The following is a 26,590-nucleotide window of genomic DNA, read 5'->3' on the forward strand; positions in this document are numbered from 1 at the left end:
GAAGGGTTCTCCTCGGTGTGTTCTCGGCCTCCCCTCTCTTCTTTCCCTTAAAGGAAGACACACCTAAAGTCTTTTAGCTTCTATGCTTGTTCTGAGATACAGCAAGTTGACCAAAAAAAGAAAAAAGAAAGAAAGAAAGCACTTGTGAGTGAAGCAAGTGAGATTAAATGGGGAAGGTACAAGGAAGTACAGAATTTTGTGGGTTGAGAGGGGAGGGAGGAATTGTGTTTGGCAATAGCTATTGTGTTTCATCAGCTGGGTCTTTCCCCGCTCTTGTGCAATGTCCATCAGCGTATCAAAAAATCCAGGCACCTCTCCTGCAGCTGGAGAAACAAAGAGAGAAGGAGGGAAGAAATATTTACATTCTCTCTGAATATAATGGCATTCTTGCATGGTATGGGAGCAGCTCTGTAGCGGACAAAAACGCTCTACAGAGAATCATTAAAACTGCTCAGAATATCATCAGGACTCCAGCTACCAGCCCTGGACGACATCTTCGAATCTCGCTGTTTGAGAAAGTTGCATAACGTTCTCAGAGACTCTTCCCATCCTGTTTACCATCTTTTTGGACTGTTGCCTTCTGGCAGAAGACACAGAACAATTAAAACTCGGACCGCACGTCTTCTGAATAGTTTTTATCCCAGAACTATAATCGCACTCAACAATGAACTCAAGGGCCACCATCAGTGAGCTGTTGGACAACATGACTTGGTCTGTTGTGTGGATGTTTGGGTAATTTAGGGGTGGAGAATTGTGGGTGGGAGTGTGTTTGGGGATTGTTATGTATGTTGGACCTGGTCTTTGGGTGTTAAGTGAATTTCGTTGTATGGGTATACTGTATACACGTACAATGACAATAAAGTTATTTATTTATTTATTATTTATTAATGTGTGGGCAATGCCAGCAGTAGCGAATTTATTTATTTATTTATTTTAATTTACTTAGTTTGTCAAGCATGTATGGGAAAACAAGTATAAGTATGAACATAACAGATAAACATATAAGTATAGTATATACATAAGAAATGAGTACAAATAAATGGTATTCAACAGTAGGACAGGGACGGTAGGCACGCTGGTGCGCTTATGCACGCCCCCTTTACGGACCTCTTAGAAATGGGGTGAGGTCCACGGTAGATAGTTTTAAGGTTAAAGTTTTGGGGAGTTGAGGATGTAACAACAGAGTCAGGTAGTGCATTCCAGGCATTGACCACTCTGTTGCTGAAGTCGTATTTTCTGCAATCGAGTTTGGAGCGGTTTACCTTGAGTTTGTATCGATTGTTTGCCCATGTATTATTGCGGTTGAAGCTGAAGAAGTTGACAAGTAGGACGTTGTAGCAGACAATTTTGTGTTCTACGCTTAGGTCAGACCGAAGGCGGCATAGTTCAGGTTGTCCAAGGCGTGGAGGACTCTTCTCGTGAAATACCTCTGGACTCGCTCAATTGTATTAATGTCCGATATACAATGCGGGTTCCAGGCAGATGAACTGTATTCGAGAATTGGTCTGGCAAAAGTTTTGTATGCCCTGAATGAATGAAAGAATGGTGCCTGGAACCTTAAAACGGTTGCTCCTTGCCTTAAATACACGAATGAGGACATTTCCACCCTTTTATTGCATTTCTAAATCCGACCGGAAGATAAATACTCTAAATGTTTTGTTTTCCCTTATGGCTTATTCACCACCCTTGAAAATCACCCCGTTAATAGAGATGCTTTTACATCGCATTCCGTGAATTCTGGTTTCACAGTCAATTTCACATTTCTTCCACATTTAGCAGGACATTCGTGAAGCGCGTCTCTGCTCCCTAAGCAAATATTTTGAATCTGGCTTTAATTGGTTGTTCTTAAAGGTAAAGATTCCCCTCGCACATATGTGCTAGTCGTTCCTGACTCTAGGGGGCGGTGCTCATCTCTGTTTCAAAGCCGAAGAGCCAGCGCTTGTCTGAAGACATCTCTGTGGTCATGTGGCCGGCATGGCTCAACGCCAAAGGAGCCGACCTTTCCATCAACAAGCTCAGTGTCTGAACCACTGAGCCACCGCGTCCCTATGTTTGCCTTAGTAAAAAGAACAAAAAGCTTGACTCCCTCTTTGGGGCAGCCCCTCAGATATTGGAACACTGCTATCATGTCTCCCCTAGTCCTTCTTTTCATTAAACTAGACATCCAAATTCCTGGAACCGTTCTTCATATGTTTTAGCCTCCAGTCCCCTAATCATCTTTGTGGCTCTTCTCTGCACTCTTTCTAGAGTCTCTACATCTTTTTTACATTGTGGCGACCAAAACCGAATGCAGTATTCCAAGTGAGGCCTTACCAAGGCCTTATAAAGTGGTATTAACACTTCACGTGATCTTGATTCTATCCCTCTGTTGATGCAGCCTAGAACTGGGTTGGCTTTTTTGGCCGCTGCTGCACACGGCTGGATCTTGGAGCCCACTAGGACTCCAAGTTCCTTATGACAGTTACTACTGTTGAGCGAGGTACCACGTATACCAGAGATGGCTAACCTTTTTGCCATCACGTGCCATGAGTGGGGGGGGGCAGGGGAGGTTTGCACGCACGCGTGGCCACTCCCATATTTCTATGTGCCCCGCCCCATGCATGCACGCGTGATCCCCCCCGGCTCTTGGCATGTGATGACCCGTTTTTCTTTCTCCCCTGGCTCAGATCCTCTCTATGCATCTGGGGAGGGCGAAAACAGCCTTCCCCACTCCCTCGGAGGCCTGAAACGGCCCATTTCCCAACTTCCAGTTGGACAGGAAGTGATGTTTTTTGCTGTCCCCAGCCTCCAGAGTCTCCCGGAGCTAAGTTGGCGTGCCAGGCGACATGGCTCTGTGTGCCACCTGTGGCACGCGTGCCATAGGTTCGCCATCATGGACCTATACTGTACCTGTGCATTTTGTTTTTCTTGCCTAAATGTAGAACCTTCATAAAATATGAAGCTATCATGTCTAAATCAGCCCAGTGTTCTCCTGAGATCCATTTTGTCTTCACCGGTTGACTGCTGTTTCTCTGGATTTTACTTGGTAGCCCAAGATCCTAGTCCAGTGATGGCGCCGGGCTTTTCGGCACTGGGTGCCCAAACCGGAATGTGCATGCATGTACATGCATATGTGCACGCCGGAGTGCTGGAAATCCAAAGACCAGCTGGCCGGCGTATGCATGCCTGTTTTGGGGCTGTTTTGGGGCCATTTTTGGCCTGAGAACAACTTGAAAATGCCTCCAAAACAGCCCGAAAAACAGCCTGAAAATGGCCCAAAAAACGGCCCAGAAAAGGCCTGGAAACAGAAACCAGAAGAGCAGCTGGCGACGGCGAACGTGCCCACAGAGAGGGCTCTGCGCAGTGGTGAAATCTGAACTGGTTTGCTACTGGTTTGCTGGCTGCGCACTGCGCCCCAAGCGTGTGCTGCACATGCACATACACACCAAACACGTACTGCATGTGCATGCGCAGTGCGCACCAAACATGCGCTGCGCGTTTAAAAAGCTACCAGTTCGGTAGTTAAAAAAAGCTACGATCAGCTGTGCCGCACGGTTTAGCTTTGCTAGAAAGCAGGAAATCCTGCTGATTGTCGGATCGTAGCTTTTTTTTACTACTGGTTTGCCCGAACTGGTAGTTTTTATCACTACCAGTTTGCCTGAACCGGAGCGAACTGGTAGCATTTCACCCCTGGCTCTGCGTGCCATAGGTTCGCCATCACGGTCCTAGTCCTTGTCACATTCTCCTCCGGCACTGAGCTTCTTTACTAACGACAGCGATGGCATTTGAATTACTTGGAAACCACTCAGTGGACTCCTTACTTGTTCTGCCCCAGCTACGGACCCCAAAGAACGCAGCACACACAAACTCTATACAAATCTTATTTTACTCAAATAACTTAGTCTTTATCATTCGAAGGCTGTTAATGAACTGTCTTAACAGCCTACCAGAATTCTTAAGATAAGGTAATCACAGTCTTACTAGAGTTGGCAGAAAGCCCAGAAGCAATTTTGCAGACACGAAGGAGAGTGAACTAAAGTTGTTCCCTATAAATTGCTTCAGTTGGCATTCCTCCTTAAATAGGCTAATTAGCCCCAAGCCTTACTCTCGAGGAGACCTCCTCCTGAGGAGACACTCCTGCCTTTTGGCAGCTCTGCCTGCCCGTGCATTGAGAAGAGGCTCCTCCTCTTCGTCCTCTTCACTTAAAGGAGCTTCTGGAGGTTCTGAAGGCCCTGGCTGAATCCCAGCCTCTGGCACCACATCTTCTCCAGCCTCCTCATTGTCCGACTCGAGTGCCAGCTGCACAGGCTGCTGGCGCAGTACCACACCAGCCTCCTCGTCGTCGGAATCAGCTACAATCTGCACAGGCCGCTGACGGGCCACAACATTACTCAGCCTGCAACAATGCCTGCCACCTCATTGCTTCTTGTTTTGAAAATCACTCGGGGTTGGCAATTACCTTGCCGTTTTATCACACGGAGAACTCATCAGTGGGAACGTCTGCCTCCCCCCCCCCACCCCCAGGTGGCCAATACTGTCACGTACGGCTCTATTGTCGTTTACTCGTTTGCAAAATCAAATTCAAACTTTTCTGGGCCTGAGCAGAAGGGAAAAACGAATGGCTGATGGCTGATCAAAAACGAATAAGCAGATTTCATCTGGGTCACGAAGATTAAGTGGATTTGTCTGCGATTTTTTTTAATTGTTCGTTTGAGGGTCCATGAAGATAAGCGATAGACTTGGGATTCGCAGCCCGATGCAACTGTGTTTTCAACATACTGACTCACTCATGACTGGGTTCACATGTCATCTTAAAAAAAAAGTCCTGTGTTTGATTTGCCATCTCGTGGGGATGAACCCAGATAATTTAGATCTGCCTCTCGTTGCAAGAAATAAACTGCATATAAACGAGAAATCTCCCAGTTCAAATACCTTGCAGGCACCGGTGCCAACAGTGTGTTTCCAGCGCACACAAAATCCCATAATACATGATGTTCAGACCAGGTTCTATGGCCCATCTGAAGCTTGTCAGGTGCATTAAACATAAATGGCTGTACAATTTTTTTTCTCTCTCCCTGAAACCAATGTCCCATTTTCATCATCGCGACAAGCATTTAACGAGCGCTGAAAGATAATGGGTGATATCCTCAGGAGCAGATGTCAGGTTGGCTCCGAGCTTAGATGCGGTTATAAAAAAAAAACATATCCAATTGCATCTGAGCCATTTCAGCTTCGTGAGAAGAGCTAGCCCAACATTACGCCTTTGCCCAGGTCAGCACCGACGTCCTCAAGAGACGGCGGACTTGTGTCGTGTCAAAAGGAAGCCCAAACTTTTTCTCCCCGTCCTCTGGGTCTGCTTGTCACAACTGAGAAGAGACAAGTCATCAAGCTGAATCCTGTGCACAACAGCAATTCAAGCCCCGTTTCTGAGCTTGAATTAGATCACAGGAGCAGGGGTGGGCTTCAAAAATTTTAGCAAGGGGTTCTCTGCCTAGTTGCTGGGTGGGCGTGGCCTAGTTAGCCTCCTACACTATGGCGGGGGAGGGGAGGCATTTTTGCCCTCCCCAGGCTCCGGAGGCTCTCCTTGAGCCTCCGGGAGGGCGAAAACATCCTCCCCAGGCTCTGGAGGCCCGTTTCCAGCCTTCCCGAACTTCTGTTAGGTCCATTTTTTGCCCTCCCCGAGCCTCCGTCCACACCCTGCACTTATCTGCATCCAAAATGGGCCATGTGGGGACTCCTGGGAGGGGAGGGGCAGGAGGGGCGGGGCCAGCCAGGAGTGGGATTTGGGGGTTCTCCAAAATGCAGAGAATTTTAGCTAGAGGTTCTCCCGAACCCCTGCGAACCCCCAGCAGCCCACCCCTGAAAACAAGGCGATCCTTTTCTCACGGCTGCTCATCCCAGTTAAAAATGAAGTTCCTGCCTCTATTCCCGGAAGAAGAAAAGAGTTGGATTCCTAACTTCTTTACGGATGCATCCTTGTCATTTTCTTGGCAGTCGTTTGCATTGCTTTTTCTCCGATTTCTCCCTTCAGTCCTCCCGTCCAGCCTTTGGTCCTGAGATCCCCTCGCGATCCCATCCAAATCCTAACCAAGCCCAACCCGGCTTAGCTTGGGAGCACCAACAAGGTCTGGCAGGTGCTACTTCCTGCAGAGTCCGCGATCCAAGGCTCATTATGCGTTTAGCATCATCACTACCGCCAGTTTTATATAATGCGGTTGGAACGGTTTTTCCTGGCTGTCTCTGTGACGGTCTTCCCCAACCTTTCCTGCCAGGTTTGTTGCTGCAAAACAGGACTACATAAAACGAGCCTGCAAACAGATCTCCCTCTTGTCTTGATTGGTTGACTGTTGCTTGAGCCAAGTCAACTGTTGCTTGGCTCAAGCAACAGATTTGGCGCACAGGCATTCAATAGTTGGGTAACGTTGATGGCCAGCAGTAATGCCTTCATTTCTGGAAGATAAGCCTCAGGTACTCAGCTACTTAGGCTGCATTAGTGCTCCAATCCATGCACGCTGCCCCGATTCCTGCCCTCGAAGATGGGTCAGCTTTTCCCAATATGGGGCTTCCAGATTTAACAGAATAACAGGAGTTGGAAGGGACCTTGGAGGTCTTCTATTCAACTCCTTAGTCAAGTAGGAGACCCTAAGGTCCTTCCAGCTCTATTCTGATTGATTGAACAGCTTGCCTCCAGAAATTGCGGGTGCCTCCATCACTGGAGGCTTTCAAGAAGAGACTGGACAGCCATCTTGTCAGAAATGGTGTAGTAGGGTCTCCTGCTTGAGCAAAGGGTTGGACTAGAAGACCTCCAAGGTCCCTTCCAACACTGTTATTCTGTATTTAGTCTAGAAAGACTTTCGGGGGACTTCCAACACTGATGATCCATTAGCAGCCTCCGGGGGACAGAGCATGTCAAGGAGACGGGATCCGTTGAAGCAGAAACTTGTTATATCTCCCAATTCTTTCACCTCCTGCTTCTGTCACCTCTTCAGTTCTCAAAGAAAGGCCAAGCGTGTGAGTGACATCTGGCCTAATGCGAGTGGATGTGTTTTTATGGAAGCACCCTAACGAAGGCTGAAAAGATTTTAAAATGTTTCCCTCCCTCCCTCCCTCCCCTCGCCTCCTAGTTTCTCTGTACCTCTAAGCTTCTTCTCAAAGTAACATTACCATTAAACAACTTCAGGAAAGAAGAGCTGGTGGCCGGGGACCAGGAGGGTGAGGTTGTTGTGGTCCGCCACAGATCGGTTGAGAAAAACAAAAAAAACTACGCGGGTTGAACCCATCCGCACCGCCATTTGGCGTGAAAGAAAGCGGCTCATTCATTCTGATTAGCCGGCCCTTGGAAGGTGGGCGGAAAAGGTGAAGTCGGACAGCTGCCCTGTGTGCTGTGAAGAGAGCCCCATATGGAGAGTCCTAATACCTATTAAAAGACATCTGTGAGCCAAATTGAAAGAATAATGGCTCATCCCTTGCCGTGGCAGCCCGGGAGGCAGACTTCAACACCAATTCATCAGAGGCAATTTCTGGTCCTTACAGCCTTGTTAAATTCAGCCTTAGCGGGCGGGCAGGAAATTAAGCCCCTGTCGATGGCAGGGATGAAAGAGGATAATTTTCCACTTGCGTTTTTTTTAATATATATATATATATATAATGGTCTCCCTCACCCCTGATAGTAAATACCAAGGACTCCGGGGTGGGCTTCAAAAATGTTAGCAAGGGGTTCTCTTGCCGGTTGCTGGTTGGGCGTGGCCTAGTTGGCCGCCTGCACCACAGCAGGGAAGGGGTGTTATTGCCCTCCCCAGGCTCCGGAGGCTTTTCTTGAGCCTCCGGGAGGGCGAAAACGGCCTCCCCAGGCTCTGGAGGCCCTCTGGAAATGGGCCTCTTTCCTGCCTTCCTGAACTTCTGGTAGGCCTGATTTTTGCCCTCCCCGAAGCTCTGCGCGCGCCCTGCACTTACCTGCATCCAAAACAGGCTGTGTGGGGACTCCTGGGAGGAGCGGGATGGGGTGGGCAGGGCCAGATAGCAGTGGGATTTGGGGGTTCTCCGAACTGCACAGAATCTTAGCTACAGATTCTCTCGAACCCTTGCGAACCCCCAGCAGCCCATCCCTGCATGTACTTTTAGCTCTTCGATTCTTTTCATGGGTCTTTTCAATTGCATGGGGGAAAAAAGTAAAAAGAAAAATTAGGTACATGCTGTGGTATGACGTGGAGAGCCACACAATACATCCTCAGTTCATCAATTTGGTGATTACTGCTGCACGCTCACACATAGCAATAGTACTTATGTACTGCTTTACAGTGCTTTACAGCCCTTTCTAAGCAGTTTACAGAGTCAGCCCTATTGCCCCCGACAATCTGGGTCCTCATTTTACCGACCTCGGAAGGATGGAAGGCCGAGTCAATCTTGAGCCAGTTGGTGAGGATCAAACTGGTGGCAGTGGGCAGAGTTAGCCTGCGATACTGCATTCTAACCACAAGGAAGGATGGACGGACGGACGGAAGGAAGGAAGGAAGGAAGGAAGGAAGGAAAAATAGGAATAGCACTTAGACTTATATACCGCTTCACAGTGCTTTCCAGCCCTCTCTAAGCGGTTACAGAGTCAGCATCTTGCCCCCAACAATCTGGGTCCTCGTTTTACCGACTTCGGAAGGATGGAAGGCTGAGTCAACCTTGATCCAGTCGGTCAGGATTGAACAGATTGAACAGTGGGCAGAGTTAGCCTGCAATGCTTCATTTTATGCACAGGGAAGGATGGATGGAAGGAAGGAAGGAAGGAAGGAAGGAAGGAAGGAAGGAAGGAAGGAATAGCACTTAGACTTACCCTGTTTCCCCCAAAATAAGACATCCCCTGATAATAAGCCCAATTGGGCTTTTGAGCGCATGGCAATAAGGCCAAGCGCTTATTTCAGGGTTCAAAAAAATATAAGACAGGGTCTTATTTTGGGGAAAACATGGTGTATACTGCTTCATGGTGCTTCATAGCCCTCTCCAAGCAGTTTACAGAGTCAGCCTCTTGCCCCCGACAATCGGGGTCCTCATTTTACCGACCTCGGAAGGATGGAAGGCAAGTTTTAAGTTTTCTGCTACAATTTCTCAGAGTCTCCTTTCATTGGGGAGGGGGAGATATTACTTGGAACCCTGACACTCTGTTTGAAATATTCTTAACAATTATTTCAGGCAGATGAGCATGTGATTAAGTAAAATCTCTTTGCCGCAATGGAAAACAAGTGGAAAAAATGACCAGCTTTACATGTTTAAAATAAAAGGGAAAAAAAAAACTTATTTTCTGGAAGGGAAGAATTAAGATTGATCGATATCCCGATTTCCTTGTATTTCTAGATACACATTGGCCACTATAATTCCATTAAGGAAGTGGATGGGCTCAGCCTGGAAAGTACATTTTCTTGTAAAATGTGTCCTCAGCCTGGGAGAATTTTCAGTTCTGAACCTCCCTGCCTTTTTTTTTTTTTTTTTTTGCTAAAGTAAACCTGAAGTGCCTGGAATTAAATTAGCCCTATGAGGTTTTATGGATCATTATATCTCTTGCAAAATTCTAGTTTTATTATCTGCTTCATGAGTGTGTTTGTTTAATGCCAAATTATGAGATTGTTGGTACATTTTCCCCAGCTTTCTTTTGGTGGGGTGTTATTTATTTATTTATTTTTTAACGCTGGCATTTACAGGAATTGTGGTTCTCACTGTTTAGTGACAGATCAAGTAGCCAACATAGATGACCTATAACCGTGATGGCGACCCTATAGCGCGCGTGCCACAGGTGGCACTCGGTGCCATATCGGTGGGCACGCAAGCTCAGCTCCCGCCACCTGATTTTCAGGCCTTCTGGGCCACCAGAAGTAGGGAAACAGACTGTTTCCAGCCTCCGGAGGGCCTCGGGAGGGTGGGGAAGGCCCGTTTTTTGCTTTCCCCAGGCTCCAGAGCCTTTCTAGGAGCCTGGGGAGGGCAAAAATGGCCTCCTCCCCCCGGAGACCCTCCAGAGGCCGGAATGTTGGCAAACGGGCCATTTTTGGCCTCCATGGGGGTGGGGAAGGCCATTTTCACCCTCCCCAGGCTCCTAGAAAGTCTCTGGAGCCTGGGGAGAGCAAAAAAAGGGCCCAACGTGCCATCGCGTGCCAAAAGCGGGGGGGGGCATGGGCGCATGCGCAGGGGGCAGGGGGCGTAGAATTATGGGTGTGGGCACACAGGCGGGCGGCCCCCCATACTCCCCCCCGCTTTTGGCATACGGTGACAAAAAGGTTAGCCATCACCGATCTATAAGGTTGCTACCAACTCTGTTAATCTGTTAAACATGGAAGCAGGAATCTCATCTTCAGGGCTAAAGCTCCAGAAATTTGTGGATGGTACCCTCAACAATGATGCTGCATAAGGGGAAGGAGTCTGTTGGCTGTCAGTTCTTGTGCATTCTTGTGTGTTCTACTTGATTAGTTGTGCACTTTGCCCTCTTCATTTAGGACAGTAGGTACTTCCTATTGAAACGAAGGGGGGGGGGAAACCCTTGAATTACTCATAATGACTTCTTCCTGTTTAAATGCTGGCCGTTAATTTTTGCTCTGCTCCATTAAGCATCTATGATTCAGTTGAAGAAGCAAAAACGGCATAAAAACGAAGGCTCCTCTTTGAGTTGCCCTCTTCGGTGTCTGTTGTGATCTAGGCTTACTGAGACATTACAATACAGAAATTAGTCCCAAACAAACCTATTTTATTGTAACAGCTGAGAATTAACGTTCATTCCCAGCTGAGTCCCAAGTAATTTCAAAACAAGTCCTTCAGAAGAAATCCTTCGGGATAATCACCAAGCTTTATCTTCTTTGACACCCTGCCAAAGGCCTTACTTGGCAAAGCCCCACGGAGTTCAGAAACTAACAAGAGATGCCGACTGGAAACAGAGTTAGCAATGTTGCTTTCCTGCAAAAGGCCCAAGTGTCTTTGTTTCTCTTTTAAGCCTTATGGGAGAGGCCAATCATCTCCTGGCCTTACTCCCGAGTCGTCCCTTTTGCTTTAGCTGCTCTTGCTTTCTGGCAGCTCTGCGCATGCGTGCACTAGGAACAGGCTCCTCCTGTTCCTCTGCCTCTCTGCTGTCCGATTCTGGGGGCTCCGGAGTCTGCGCATCACTCCCAGATGGCCCTGGCCCCATCTCTGCTTGTGACGCAGAGCCCTCGTCCGGGCCCTCCCCAGACTCCAGGACTGGCCCATTGTCCTCCCCAGCCTCCTCACTGTCCGACTCCACTTCCAGCTCCACAGGCTGCTGGCGGACCACAACAGTGTCATCTTCCCCCCCGTCCCGCCAGGTCTCCTGGGTCCGACTGCTTTCTGTGCATGCTTTCTCACGGAAGAGTGCAGCTACAATGACAACCGAGGTCATGCTGGGATTGCCCAAGACAAGGAAGGGACAGCCAGCCTCCCAATTGACCTTCCTCTCACTGCCTATTAATCGTCATCATCTTCTTTTAATCCCTTGTAGGGTGGAGTCTGGGCAACTGAATGGAGCTAGCAGAGTGCTTTAATGGCCAGATGCAGTGGTGGGATTCAAGTAATTTTAACAACCGGTTCTCTGCCCTAATGATTTCTTCCAACAACCTCTTTGCCAAACTGCTCAGAAAGTTAACAACCGGTTCTCCCAAAGTGGTGCGAACCGGCTGAATCCCATCACTGGCCGGATGCCCTTCCTGTCGCCGATGCGGAGTTTTGTTCAGCAGATATATATATTCCCATTGTGCCCAGAGAAAGAAATATCAGCCTCTACCTAGGATCGAACTCGCAGCCTCCTGATTGTGAGGCGACAGCTCCCCTTCTAGGCCACCGCACGACCTTTGACTGACTATTAATGTTCTTGAGAAAGCACTCCCTGGAAGGGCTCGCCATGAATCTAGCAGGAAAGGGTACGGTCCAGTGGTGGAATTCAATTTTTTTTACTACTGGTTCTGTGGGCGGGGCTTGGTGGGCGTGGCAGGGGAAAGATACTGCAAAATCCCCATTCCCACCCCCACTCCAGGGGAAGAATACTGCAAAATCCCCATTCCCTCCCCCACTCCTGGGGGGAAGGATACTGCAAAATCTCCATTCCCACCCCCACTCCAGGGGAAGGATACTGCAAAATCTCCATTCCCACCCCACTCCTGGGGGGAAGGATACTGCAAAATCCCCATTCCCTCCCCCACTCCTGGGGGGAAGGATATTGCAAAATCTCCATTCCCTCCCCCACTCCTGGGGGGAAGGATATTGCAAAATCTCCATTCCCTCCCCCACTCCAGGGGAAGGATACTGCAAAATCCCCATTCCCTCCCCCACTCCAGGGGAAGAATACTGCAAAATCCCCATTCCCTCCCCCACTCCAGGGGAAGAATACTGCAAAATCCCCATTCCCTCCCCCACTCCTGGGGGGAAGGATATTGCAAAATCTCCATTCCCTCCCCCACTCCTGGGGGGAAGGATACTGCAAAATCCCCATTCCCTCCCCCACTCCAGGGGAAGAATACTGCAAAATCCCCATTCCCTCCCCCACTCCAGGGGAAGAATACTGCAAAATCCCCATTCCCTCCCCCACTCCTGGTGGGAAGGATATTGCAAAATCCCCATTCCCACCCCACTCCGGGGCCAGCCAGAGGTGGTATTTGCCGGTTCTCCAAACTACTCCAAATTTCCACTACCGGTTCTCCAGAACCTGCCGAATAGCACCCCTGGCACGGTCCCACAAGACCCTGGAGCACAGACTGCACGTTGGGGTATTGTCAAAACACAGCTTCTGTGCTTAGTTTGTACTCGGTGTGTGGCGCGAACCTTCCCACATTCGACCCCTTGAGCAATTCACCTAATCTGAATGCTTAGCCGCGGGGATGCCCATCCTGCAAACGTAATCAGTGCTCTCCGTGCAAGCACGTTCACAGCTAGCTGGTTTCCTCTCTGCCAGTTCGCCATGGCGGCGCACCTAATTTTCTACTGGATTCCCAAGTTTCATATGTCAAGCAGTGTTTTGAATTTCACAAAGTTGGCTGCTCGTTCGGAGCTTCGCGCTTGCAACCCGCTTTTAGAAATGCAAAGGGGCGGAAGCCAAATCACGTTCCGAAATGGATTCCTGAGTTGTTGTTTCCTTTTTACCAAAGGTGCATCTAACATGTTGACGAAGGTTAACCAAAGGAATAACCAGCCTGTCGCTCGTTGGAAGTTAATGCTACGGAATATTAGCCAACAGGCTCACTGCTCTCGGGGGGGAAAAGATGGATTTGGGAGGATGCAGCTTGAGAGAGAGAGTAGTTGAAAAAACTTTTCTTTGTGGGTGGAATTATCACTTTGAGATTTCAAGCAAGACTGTGTCTTGCTAGCAAAGCTGCCCAAGGGACGGGACGGCCCCATAACTGAGGCATTGATTGGCGCATTGATGCTTCCTTTTCGCCCCAAACCTTACTCCAGAAATCCATCAGATTTTGAGCAACGTTGACCTCGATTGCTTTGACATTGATTGATCCTCAACCTTCCATTATTATTCTGGCTTGGAGCTAGTCCCAGCTACATGGTATCTGTACTAACCGGACAGTGCCTAGTAGTTTTATCAGCAGCTTGTTTCCCCATGCAACTCCCAACCTGGCTTTAAGGGGCATTAGAACAAATTGTGAGACGCCGTAATATCTGTCTGCAGCTCTAGCCATATCCGTTGCCTCGGGCGTCCACTCTTCTTAGCATTTGACATTTTCCATGAAGTTTTTCCCCCCCCCGTCATTAAAATCAGGAGCTGCCCTCCCCTTAGTGTTTGAAGGAGAGAGAGAGAGAGAAAATGAGAAAGAGAGAGTGAGAGTGAGAATGAGGAAGAATGAGAGAGAGAGAGAGAATGAAAGAGAAAATGAGAAACAAAGAGAATGAGAAAGAGAGAGAAAGAATGAGTGTGTGTGTGAAAGAGAGAGACAATGAGAGAGAGAATGAGAATGAGAGAAAATGAGAAAGAGAAAGAATGAGAGTGTGAAAGAGAGAGAAAGAGAATGAGAATGAGAGAGAGAAAATGAGAAAGAAAGAATGAGAGAGTGAAAGAGAAAGAGAATGAGAGAATGAGAAAGAAAATGAGAAAGAATGAGAGAAAGAATGAGTGTGTGTGTGTGTGAAAGAGACAATGAGAGAGAGAGAATGAGAATGAGAGAAAATGAGAAAGAGAAAGAATGAGAGTGTGTGAAAGAGAGAGAAAGAGAATGAGAATGAGAGAGAGAGAAAATGAGAAACAGAATGAGAATGTGTATGTGTGTGTGAGAGAGTGAGTGTGTATGTGAGAAAGAAAATGAGAAACAACAAGAAAGAAAGAATGAGACTGTGTGTGAAAGAAAGAGAATGAGAAACAGAATGAAAGAGAGAGAAAATGAGAAACAGAATGAGAAACAGAATGAGAATGTGTGTGTATATGTATGAGAGATTGAGTGTGTGTGTGAGAAAGAGAGAATGAGAAAGAGAGAGAGAGAATAAAAATGAGAAAGAAAGAGAGAGAATAAGAGAGAGAGAAAATGAGAAACAGAGAATGAGAATGTGTGTGTATATGTGTGAGAGAGTGTGTGTGTGTGAGAGAGAATGAGAAAGAGAGAGAGAATGAGAAAGAGAAAGAATGAGAAAGAGAGAGAGAAAATGAGAAACAGAATGAGAATGTGTGTGTATATGTGTGAGAGAGAGTGTGTGTGTGTGAAAGAGAAAGAGAATGAGAAAGAGAGAGAGAGAGAATGAGAAAGAAAGAATGAGAGAGAGAATGAGAAAGAGAGAAAATAGAATGAGAATGTGTGTGTATATGTGTGAGAGAGTGTGTGTGTGTGAGAGAGAAAGAGAGAATGAGAAAGAGAGAGAGAGAATGAGAGAGAGAAAGAATGAGAAAGAGAGAGAGAAAATGAGAAACAGAGAATGAGAATGTGTGTGTGAGAGAGAGAGGGAGGGAGAGAGAGAGAGAGGCTCTCATAAGGAAAATAACCATAAGGCTGTGCATCCCAATGTCCTCAGGCCATGCTTTATTTGTCAATTAAATCATCACAAAAATCAAACTTCGTGCTTTGATGAGAAGGAGAAAAGCCGAAAGACAACGAGGGGCATCGACATTACAGAAGGCAAGAGAGCATCCGCCACAATTTAGCAAGACCAGGCAGGGATGGGAAGCGATTGGCAACCGACTGACCCAGCCCTTCGCCTTCAACCCCAGCCTTTGGCAAAGTAGGCATGGGCTTGCTTAGGTTGCAAAATGTGATGAGAAAGCCCCTTCCCCACCTCCCCGCCACCCCACCCCATCCCACCCACCCCCCATCCCCCCCCCACCCCGTCTGCAGATCGAGACTCCTCTTGATGGGCAGGAGCCACACAGGCTAAATAGCTCCAGAAGCCAGAAAAGGCCGCGGAGGAATTGTTAGCAGGACGTGAAGGTTTTCCAAAAGAAGTTTTTACATGGAGTTTTGCGGTCTCGCGGGCTGAGGTGCGGCGACGGCCCCAGCATCAAGGGCTCTTCCTCCAGTTTCCTTTCTAGGGGATCTTCGAAATCGGCGAAAGCCGCTGCGTCACGATCCGCCTCGACTCCGTTGAGGAGCCCCGCGAGCATCTTCAGAACGAGACTTTTCTGAGATTTGGGTTGCTCCTTGTGGGCGTGAAGGAGGCAGGAGAGAGAAAAAAAACAGAGAAGGCGCCGTGAGATATTTTTTCATCCTTGCAAAAGGTAAAAGGTAAAGTACATACGTGCTAGTCGTTCCCAACTCTAGGGGGCGGTGCTCATCTCCGTTTCAAAGCCGAAGAGCCAGCGCCGTCCGAAGACGTCTCCGTGGTCATGTGGCCGGCATGACTCAACGCCAAAGTCGCACGGAACGCTGTTCCCTTCCCACCAAAGGTTGTCCCTATTTTTTCTACTTGCATTTTTTTAACGTGCTTTCGAACTGCCAGGTTGGCAGAAGCTGGGACAAGTCACGGGAGCTCACCCCGTTATATGCAGCACTAGGGATTCGAACCGCCGAACTGCCGACCTTTCGATCGACAAGCTCAGCGTCTTAGCCTCTGAGCCACCGCGTCCCTCTTTCATCCTTGTAGGAAAGGGGTTTTCTTTTAAGTGGACAGGGGGAATTCACATAGGGATGATGATAATCGCATCCAAATTTAGGTTTTCAAGACAGACCCCCTTCCTATTGATACAGGTAAATCCTCGACTTAACAATCTCAATTGAGCCCCAAAATTTGATGGCTAAGCGAAACAGTTGTTAAGCGAGTTTTACCTCACTTTACGCCCTTCCTCCTCGCAGCAAATCGCTGTGGATGCTAAGTTAGTAACACAGTTGTGAAGTCAATCTGGCTTCCCCATTGCCCTTGCTCGTCGGGAGACGACCCCGTGATCCCGGGACGCAGCAGACGGTCATAAATATGAGTCAATTTTCAAGGGTTTAAGTTTTGATCACAGATGCTACTAAGATCGTAACTCTGAAAAGCAGACCTAAGTCACGTTTTTTCAGTGCCGTCGTAACTTCGAATGGCCACTAAATGAACTGTTGTAAGTCGAGGATTGCCTGTAATAAGGAGAGCACAGTAGAAATAACAGGTCCATGGCATTCGCAAGGGACTTCCTCTCCCCAAGGGAATCCTCTTCGTTGTCTGAGCATAGCTTGAAAAGGATCTCCTGCTTGGGTGGGGTGGGGAGAGTCGGACTAGATGACCTCTAAGGTCCCTTCCGACTCTGTGAATCTGTTAAATACAGCTAAACACCGCTCGATTTGGTTTGAACCCAGTTAGGTGGAAATCCAGGAAATTCCAGGGCCATAGGCTAGAGCAGGGGGTCTCCAAACTTGGTAAGTTTAAGACTGGTGGACTTCAAGTCCCAGAATTCCCCCAACCAGCATGGGCGGCTGAGGAATTCTGGGAGTTGAAGTCCACCAGTCTTAAACTTACCAAGTTTGGAGATGCTTGGGCTAGAGCAGTGTTTCCCAAACTTGACCCTTTGAAGATGTATGGACTTCAACTCCCAGAATTCCTCAACCAGGCATACTGGTTGGGGAATTCTGGGAATTGAAGTCCATGCATCTTAAAATAGCCAAGTTTGGGAAACACTGGGCTAGAGTGACAGAAAAAAAAAAACTAGAAAAACCTCCTTAAAGAAACCACCCTCATTTGCAAACCGGCCTCCTTCCGTTTCCAACGAAAAGTTTCCACCACCCGAGACGTCGCGGGCGTGACTTCGCGTTTCCTGGCGCAACGGGTCTATCTTTTTTTTCTTTTTTTTTAAATTTGATTTATATGCCGCCCTTCTCCGAAGACTCAGGGCGGCTTACAATGTGCTCAGCAATAGCCTTCATCCTTTTGTATATTTATACAAAGTCAGCTTCTCTTTCTTTCTTTCTTTCTTTCTTTCTTTCTTTCTTTCTTTCTTTCTTTCTTTCTTTCTTTCTTTCTTTCTTTATTCCTTCCTTCCTTCCTTCCTTCCTTCCTTCCTTCCCTCTTTCTCTTTCTTTTCTTTTTTTTAAAAATTTGATTTATATGCCGCCCTTCTCCGGAGACTCAGGGCGGCTTACAATGCGCTAAGCAATAGCCTTCATACTTTTGTATATTTATACGAAGTCAGCTTATTGCCCCCACAAACTGGGTCCTCATTTCACCTACCTTAGAAAGGATGGAAGGCTGAGTCAACCTTGAGCCTTGGCGAGATTCGAACCCTGCAGTAATTGCAGGCAGCTGGTCTTAATAAGCTTAATAACAGGGTGCCTTAAACCCCTGTACTACCAAGGCTCTGAGATTTTATGCTCCTTTCCCCAGAATGAGACAACTCGCCGCAGGCAATTCGTCGCGCCCAACTCGCTACGGGGGCAATTCAAGAATTCGCCGTAATTCATTTCATTTAATTAAAAAAAAAATATTTTAATTTTTTTTTGTCATTCACGTTTCATTTTTTTTTTTTTTGTCCCTCCTTCGGCATCCTTTCTGTTCCACTGTTTCTTGGATATTAATGTAACTCTTGCCCGCGGCGAGTTGGCCCTCCCAAGCTTCGGAGGCCGGTGGGAATCAAAGAAGTGAATCTCCTCCCCGGGGGCCTCTCCTGGTTATCTTGGAGCACCTGGGCTCAAAGGACCATCACTCCTTTCATTGGGGTTGCCCTTGTGTCAATTCCAGGTCACTGGAGTGATCTCCTAGGGCAGGAGTCAGCAACCCGCTGCTCTGGAGCCGCATGTGGCTCTTTCACCCCTCTGCTGCGGCTCGCTATGACTCAAAATATGCCTCACAACCAGGGGTGGGTTCTACTTACCTTTACTACCGGTTCGCAACTGGAAGCTTTTGCGTATGCGCAGTTCGTTCATGATGACGTTCGGGCGGGTGGGCGGAGCCTCCCGCCGCTTTTACTACCGGTTCGCAAGAACCGGACCGAACCAGGAGCAACCCACCACTGGTCATAACCGCCAATGTGTGACACCCGCCAGCACGTGATTTATTGAGCTTTTTGACCCATCTTCTTCTTTTTTGGGGGGGAGTTCAAAATGTTTGTGTCCCATGCAGAAATAAAAATTTGTTTTCTCTGTAGCGGTTCATTGATTTCATAAATGCAACACATTCTAAGTTTTTTTTATATATATACATAGCCTAAAGGTTAAAAAAAAAAAACGATATAGGCGGTGTTATCTTCCTTTTAGATGTCAAAAGGGTTTTTGTGGCTCCCGGAGTTTTCTTTTCTGTGGGAAACGGGTCCAAATGGCTCTTTTGAGTGTTTAAGGTTGCCGACTCCTGTCCTAGGGGCTCTCAAGATATCTTTTGAAAGGACATCCCTCCAATGCGTTTTAAGAGCCATCTGCAGTGATCGCTGCGACACGGTAAATGAGAATATTAAAAAAAACAGCTAATTCTTTTTTTTTCCCTCCGAACTATGCGCAACAAGTCCCTGCAGGAGGATTTCTCCCTACTTGCTCCTGACCCTTCCAGCTGGAAGAGCCTGAGTTTAAATTTTCTATGAGCTGATAGCGCAGTGGTGGTGAACCTATGGCACGGGGTGCCAGAGGTGGCATTCAGAGACCTCTCTATGGGGACGTGCGCCATCGCCCCAGCCCAGCTCCATTGTGTTTCTCCCTCGGGGGGGGGAGAGCGACAGAGGAAAGAGGGAGAGAGGGAAAGAGAGAGAGAGGGAGGGAAAGTGAGAGAGAGAAAGAGAGAGGGAGGGAAAGAGGGAGGGAGGGAAAGAGAAAGGGGAGGGGAAGAGCGAGGGAGGGGAAGAGAGAAAGAAAGGGAGGGAGGAAAGGGAGGGAGGGGAAGAGAGAAAAGGGGGAGAGGAGGGAGAGAGGGAAGGAGGGAAAGGGAGGGAAAGAGAGGGAGGGAAAGGGAAGGAGAGGGAGGGAGAGGGAGTGGGAGAGAGGGGAGAGGGAGGAGAAGAGAAGGGAAAGCGAGGGGAAGAGAGAGGGAGGGGGAGAGAGGGAGGGGAAGAGAGAAAGAGGAGGGAGAGGGAGGGGAAGAGAAAGGGAGGGAGGAAAGGGAGGGGAAGAGAGAAAAGGGGAGAGGAGGGAGAGGGAAAGGGAGGGAAAGAAAGGGGGAGAGGGAAGGAGGAAAAGAGAAGGGAAGAGAGAGAGGGAGGGAAAGAGAAATGATATTGTTGCTAAACGTAATATTTCAAAAGCAGGAAAAAAAACGAAGGGGCATAAAAGTGCATTTATCACCTTTTTTTCCCCCTTAGAACAATTAGCTGAACTCTTGCCTTGTTTATCATTATTTTAGGTCGTTAAAACCTCAGTCTTCAGGTTAAATTGCCCCGTTGGCACTTTTTGCGATAGATAAGTGGGTTTGGGGTTGCAGTTTGGGGGCCCTCGGTCTCTGAAAAGGTTCGCCACCGCTGTGCTAGCGTGTCGATAAAAAGTCCGTTCCTAACCCAAGCTCCCCAGCTGTGTACGTCTCACCAATGGATTTGGAACCCCACCGGTGATTCGAGAGAGGTTATTTAGAAAATAATCTGCCCCAGCTTGCATTTGTCTTGGGGACAGCCTAATGAAGCAAGGATGCTGCAATTTTCTTTTCAGACTGTCTGCGTGTTATGTCCCCCCCCTTTTTTTCCCCTCCCTTCTGTGGCGAGAGGGCATATCAAGCTCCGGGAAACTGGCTTTTGAGGGAATTCATAAAAGCTGGCATTGTTATCCTTTAAAACTCTATTACCCTTCCTTCTTTTCGCAGTTCTCAATGGAAGATAAAACTAAAAGCTATAGGAAGTCTCTCTACTTTCTGATCCGTTATCTCCCCCACCCCCTTATATGTCCTTGTTTGTCTCTTCATTAAAGGTAAAGGTTCCCTTCGCACGTATGTGCTAGTCGTTCCTGACTCTAGGGGGCGGTGCTCATCTCCATTTCAAAGCCGGAGAGCCAGCGCTGTCCGAAGACGTCTCCGTGGTCATGTGGCCGGCATAACTCAACGCCAAAGGCACACGGAACGCTGTTCCCTTCCCACCAAAGGTTTTTTCTACTTCTATTTTTTTTTTTTACATGTTTTCGAACTGCTAGGTTGGCAGAAGCTGGGACAAGTCACGGGAGCTCACCCTGTTCCGCGGTGCTCGGGATTCGAACCGCTGAACTGCCGACCTTTCGATCGACAAGCTCAGCATCTTAACTCCTGAGCCACCCCGTCCCTTATGATTCTTTCATAGGGACCGCCTAATGCACACCACTTATTATGAAAATATATATATATATATTTTTCGTGTCCCGATGTCCCAACAGCCAGGAGCATTGAGGATTTCATGATTCTTTTTAAAGCCTCCTCTTCTTCAGATATTTATTTTTATTTTATTTTATATTTTATTTCGAATTTATATACCGCACCTTCTCCCGAGGGACTCAGATAAAAACATACAATACAAACATTATTGAAGGAATGTCATTTCTCTCCCCCTCCGCTACCCACTCCAACTTACCCTGCTGGTCTGTGCAGAAAAGTTATCTTCTCCCGGGATGGCAGCTGCACATATAGTCCAGGTCAGCAGAAGCACCGCAACAAACCTGCCCATCGTCGGCATGACGGATAAATTTCGGGGAGCTTTTTGCGAGAGAGAAGCTGCGAGGCAGAGACTAGCTTCAGTCTCCTCTCCCCGGCTGCCGCATCTCCTTTTATAAAAACCTCCCTGAGCTGTGCCAGGTGACAGAAGCCGGGAAAAACTCTCTCCTAAGCCAATGAGATTTGAGACGCGTGTCAGCATCAGCTGTTTGAGGGATGAGAAGTAGGACCAACCCCAGGGGATGCTTGTGACATAACAGCTGAAACGGGAGGGGATCAGATAATTCCACTGGATGATGATGATAATGATTGAAATTAAGACAGATTTTTTTCCCTTTCCCCCTCTGGAAAGTGAGAAAAAATTCCAGAGCTGTATAAAGAAACATGCGAGTCTCCTTCCATTCTTCTATTTTTATTTTATTGGTGTTGTTAGTTGCGAAGTCGTGTCCGACCCATCACGACCCCCATGGAACACATTCCTCCAGGGCTTCCTGTCCTCTACCATCCTCTGGAGTCCATTGAAGCTCACGCCGACTGCTTCGGTGACTCCATCCAGCCACCTCCTTCTCTGCCGTCCCCTTCTTCTTTTTGCCCTCCATCGTTCCCAGCATTAGGCTCTTCTCCAGGGAGTCCTTCCTTCTCATTAGGTGGCCAAAGGATTTGAGTTTCATCTTCAGGATCTTGGCCTTCTAAAGAGCAGTCAGGGTTGATCTCCTCTAGGACTGACCGGTTGGATCACCTTGCAGTCCAAGGGACTCGCAGGAGTCTTCTCCAGCACCAGAGTTCAATGTTCATAGTTCTTCAGCACTATAGTTTATTTTATTATTTTTTATTTATTTTTATTTTATTTATTTAGTTTGTCAAATGTGTACAAGATAACAGGTATAAGCATAAACATGGACATGAACATAGGATATGAGTATGAATAAATGGGGGCAGTAGGACAGGGATGGAAGGCACGCTGGTGCACTTATGCATGCCCCCTGCCTCTTAGGAATGGGGTGAGGTCAACAGTAGACAGTCTAAGGTTAAAGTTTTGGGGGTTTTGGGATGTAACCACAGAGTCAGGTAGTACATTCTAGGCATTGACCACTCTGTTGCTGAAGTCGTATTTTCTGCAATCGAGTTTGGAGCGGTTTGTATCTATTAAGTTTGTATCTATTGTGTGCTCGTGTATTATTGCGGTTGAAGCTGAAGTAGTCATTGACATGTAGGACATTGTAGCAGACAATTTTGTGTACTACGCTTAAGTCAAACCGTGGGCGGCGTAGTTCCAGGTTGTCCAAGCTGAAAATTTCAAGCCTGGTGGCATAAGGGATTCTGTTGCGAGCAGAAGAGTGGAGGACTCTTCTCATGAAATACCTCTGGACTCGCTCAATTGTATTAATTTCCGATATATAGTGTGGCTTCCAGGCAGACGAGCTGTATTCGAGAATTGATCTGGCAAAGGAGTTGTATGCCTTAGTTAGCAGTACAATGTTACCGGAGAAGAAGCTTCGCAAAATTAGGTTTTTTTTATATGCTTTTTTTTTTCTTGACAAAAAGTTGAGTTTTGCAGATTTTCTCCCTACTCCAGGCTTAAATCCAGCAAATAGAAGAAGTGAAAGCAGATTTTTTTAAAAAATGCAGGGCATTGATAGCGTGTGTAATCCCGTGTGTTCCAAAACAACAAAACTTGCAAAACAAAGAGACTCTGATCTCTGAGGAAGACTTTTTTTCCTCCTCTGAAATGCAATTTCCTTTCCTGGTGGAGCTGAATTCTACCCGAGAAATTTGTGGAATTGTCTGAACTTCCTTCCTCCTTGCATGACTAGTGAGAGGCTAGTTGTTGTGGCCCGCCAGCTGCCAACGGAGCTGGCAGCAGACTCGGACAGTGAGGAGTTTGGGGAAGAACTTGGGCCAGTTCTGGAGTTTGGGGAAGGCTCTGATGGATGCTCTGCGTCGGTCGCAGAGATAGAGCCAGGGCCGTCGGGCATTTCCCAGCTACAGGAGAGGAAGTTGCCTTTGGATGCTGATATGAGTGAGGAGGAAGAACAGCTGGGGCCCGTTCCAGATGCACGTATGCACAGAGCAGTTAGTAGAGGAGAACAATGGAGGACAAGGAGCCGACTCAGGAAGCAAAGCAAACGTGGACACTGAATGGCCTCTCCCTGGCTGGGGAATAAATAGACGGAAAGGGGAGTGGTGGTCGTAGGAGACAACCGTTCGTATTTCTGTTGATTTTGCTCATTGTGTTTCGTGCCACAAAGACTGCTTGCCAGAACTTAATTTGAAGCCTTTCGGCTGGGAGCTCACGACCTGGAAATTATCACAACAAACTGATAAGGTCTGTTACTGCCATTAACTCCTTGCAGGACTCTTGCTGGGCCTTTCGGTGGGTGAATGCAATTCATTCATAAATAAAAGGGGTATTTCTCTCCTAGGAGTCTTCTTGTTTCTTGTTTCTCTTAAGGCTGGGTCAGAACACTAGTCTTATCAAAGAATGAATGGCTGATGGGGAACTGTGTAAAATCTGATCAGAATGATAAAATATAAAACATCATCCTGGCTTTCAAAACAGCATCCATTTAGCATCCATTCTTCTTTTCTTCCAGGGTTGAAATCTAACAGGTTCTGGAGAACTGGTAGCAGGAATTTTGAGTAACTCGGAGAACCGGCAAATACTACCTGGAGTGGGGAGGGAATGGAGATTTTGCAGTATCCTTCCCCCAGGAGTGGGGAGGGAATGGAGATTTTGCAGTATCCTTCCCCTGGAGTGGGGAGGGTATGGAGATTTTGCAGTATCCTTCCCCTGGAGTGGGGAGAGAATGGAGATTTTGCAGTAGCCTTCCCCTGGAGTGCGGTGGGAATGGAGATTTTGCAATATCGTTCCCCCAGGAGTGGGGTGGGAATGGAGATTTTGCAGTAGCCTTCCCTTGGAGTGCGGTGGGAATGGAGATTTTGCAATATCGTTCCCCCAGGAGTGGGGTGGGAATGGAGATTTTGCAGTATCCTTCCCCCAGGAGTGGGGTGGGAATGTAGATTTTGCAGTATCCTTTCCCCTCGAGTGGGGTGGGAATAGAGATTTTGCAATACCCTTCCCCTGCCACACCCACCAAGCCCCGCCCACAGAACCGGGAGGGGGGGAAAATTGAATTTCACTCCTCTTTTTCGTCTCTTCTTCATTTACCGCCCCCGGTAAATATGCTAAAGTTTTTAGTTGATTAATCTACCGCTGACATATGTCAACTTTATACATCTGCCTTGTTCGGTGAACAAACTTACTATCGTGGTTTCCTGCTGGACTTCTCTTTGGGTTGGTGAGATTTTTAGAACAACATCTTCCTTTGCCCATAAAACCTCTGTTGTTACCCTTGTCCAGAATACAACATACATTGCAAAGCTAAGCCCAGAGCTGTAATGTTCTTTGAAAGAACATATCCATGAAAATTGAATTGGTCCATAAATGGCAGTTTTAAAGAACCCTAGTCTTTTGAATTGCAGGATAAAAATTAAAAATAGACAATAACCAAAAGCCCACGGAGGCAAAATTATGTAAGATACCTCTGTAGAAGAAGTGAAAAGCGCACGCATACACCTCAGTGGTGGGATTCAAATTTTTTGTACTACTGATTCTGCGGGCGTGACATGGCTTGGTGGGCATGGCAGGGGAGGATACTGTAAAATCTCCATTCCCTCCCTACTCCAGGGGGAGGATATTGTAAAATATCCATTCCCACCCCACTCCAGGGGCAGGGTACTGCAAAATCGCCATTCCCACCCCACTCCAGGGGAAGGATACTGTAAAATCTCCATTCCCTCCCTACTCCAGGGGAAGGATACTGCAAAATCGCCATTCCCACCCCACTCCAGGGGAAGGATACTGTAAAATCTCCATTCCCTCCCTACTCCAGGGGAAGGATACTGTAAAATCTTCATTCCCTCCCCACTCCAGAGGAAGGATACTGTAAAATCTCCATTCCCTCCCCACTCCAGAGGAAGGATACTGTAAAATCTCCATTCTGTCCCCACTCCAGGGGAAGGATAAAGTAAAATCTCCATTCCCTCCCCACTCCAGGGGAAAGATACTGTAAAATCTCCATTCTGTCCCCACTCCAGGGGAAGGATAAAGTAAAATCTCCATTCCCTCCCCACTCCAGGGGAAAGATACTGTAAAATCTCCATTCCAACACCACTCCAGGAGAAGGTTATTACAAAATCCCCATTTCCTCCCAATCAGCTGGGACTTGGGAGGCAGAGAATAGATGGGGGTGGGGCCAGTCAGAGGTGGTATTTACCGGTTCTCCAAACTACTCAAAATTTCCGCTACCTGTTCTCCAGAACTGGTCAGAACCTCCTGAATACCCAGGATGATACACCCTTCCTGATACGTTGCTATAGATATTGCAGGTACTTCTCAACTTACGAACTCAGTTGAGCTCCCGAACAAAGAGAACCGGTTCAGTGACGTCATATCGTCACCGCTACCAGCTCGGCTGAACCGGGAGGAACCCACCACTGCTTGACTCCCTCTTCTTTGAGGCAGCCCCTGAGATATGGGAAGACTGCGATCATGTCTCCCCTAGTCCTTCTTTTCATCGAACTAGACATACCCAGTTCCACCAACCGTTCTTTATATGTTTTAGCCTCCGGTCCCTTAATCATCTTTGCTGCTCTTCTCTGCACTCTTTCTAGAGTTTCAACTCTGTTAATCACACGTTGTTAACTCAACTCTGTTAGTAGCATATTGTTAAGTGAATCTGTTTTCCCCGTCGACTATGCTTGTCAAAAGGCCGCAAAAGGTAATTATTACATGACACTGCAACCATTACAAATATGAATCAGTTGCCAAGTATCTGAATTTTGATCACATGACCATGGGGAGGCTGGATGGGGCATCTTGGTAGGCCAGGTTTAGAGGTTCTCCATCAGTTGAGTAGCCCACTGTAAGGGAGATGAGCTACGGATCTTTTTTTAAAAAAAAAAAAAAACGTTACCTTCTCTCTTTAAATAAAAGCAATCCTCAGCCCAGTCAAATCTCTGTTGTGGTCCGCCAGCAGCCTGCGGAGCTGGCAGCGGAGTCGGACAGAAGGCTGAGGAAGAACAGGCCAGTCCTGGAGGCTGGGGAAGGCCCGGATGAGGGCTCTGCGTCGGAGGCAGAGATGGAGCCAGGGCCATCTGGGAGTTAGGCACAAACTCCGGAGCCTCCAGAGGCTGACAACAGAGAGGCAGAGGAACAGGAGGAGCCTGTTCCTAGTGCACGCATGAGAAGAGCTGCCAGAAGGCAAGAGCAGCTAAAGCAAAAAGGACGACTCAGGAGTAAGGCCAAGAGATGATTGGCCTCTCCCATAAGGCTTAAAAGACCAGCAACGGCTCTTGGGCTCTTTGTGGGAAAACAACGTTGATAGTTTTGTTTCTTGTCTTGCTGCATTTATTTCTTGTCGGCATCTTCTGCTTCTGAACTTTTGCCAAGAAAAGCCTTTGGCAAGTTGCCTAATTAGACCAAGGTCAGTGATAAGGCTGAAGAATTTGTGTTATGAGGAATTTGTTTTGATTTAGTTTGGACTCCACTGAGAATGAGTTAATTCTCAGCTGTTCTAATAAAGTCTGTTTGTTTCAAACTGCTTGCATCTGATAATACCTGCTTGGGCCTGGGTCACAACAATCTAAGCCCAAA

General features: G+C 47.6%; 2 protein-coding genes across 2 annotated transcripts in view; one reads left to right on the forward strand and one right to left on the reverse strand.

Annotated features, from left to right (window-relative positions):
- TARDBP (TAR DNA binding protein) overlaps positions 1-26,590 on the forward strand; it is a 110,646-nt gene that overhangs the window by 34,574 nt on the left and 49,482 nt on the right. The window lies entirely within an intron of this gene.
- Positions 15,274-21,063, reverse strand: CORT (cortistatin). The gene is made up of 2 exons (XM_034430209.3): positions 20,855-21,063; positions 15,274-15,580 (listed from the first exon to the last, which is right to left on the reverse strand). Exons 1-2 carry the CDS (start codon positions 20,954-20,956, stop codon positions 15,356-15,358), a joined length of 327 nt encoding a protein of 108 aa, XP_034286100.1. The 5' UTR covers positions 20,957-21,063; the 3' UTR covers positions 15,274-15,355.

The sequence above is a fragment of the Pantherophis guttatus genome, chromosome 15, assembly GCF_059756535.1.
Source record: "Pantherophis guttatus breed Tessera chromosome 15, ASM5975653v1, whole genome shotgun sequence".
NCBI classification, from domain to species: domain Eukaryota; kingdom Metazoa; phylum Chordata; class Lepidosauria; order Squamata; family Colubridae; genus Pantherophis; species Pantherophis guttatus.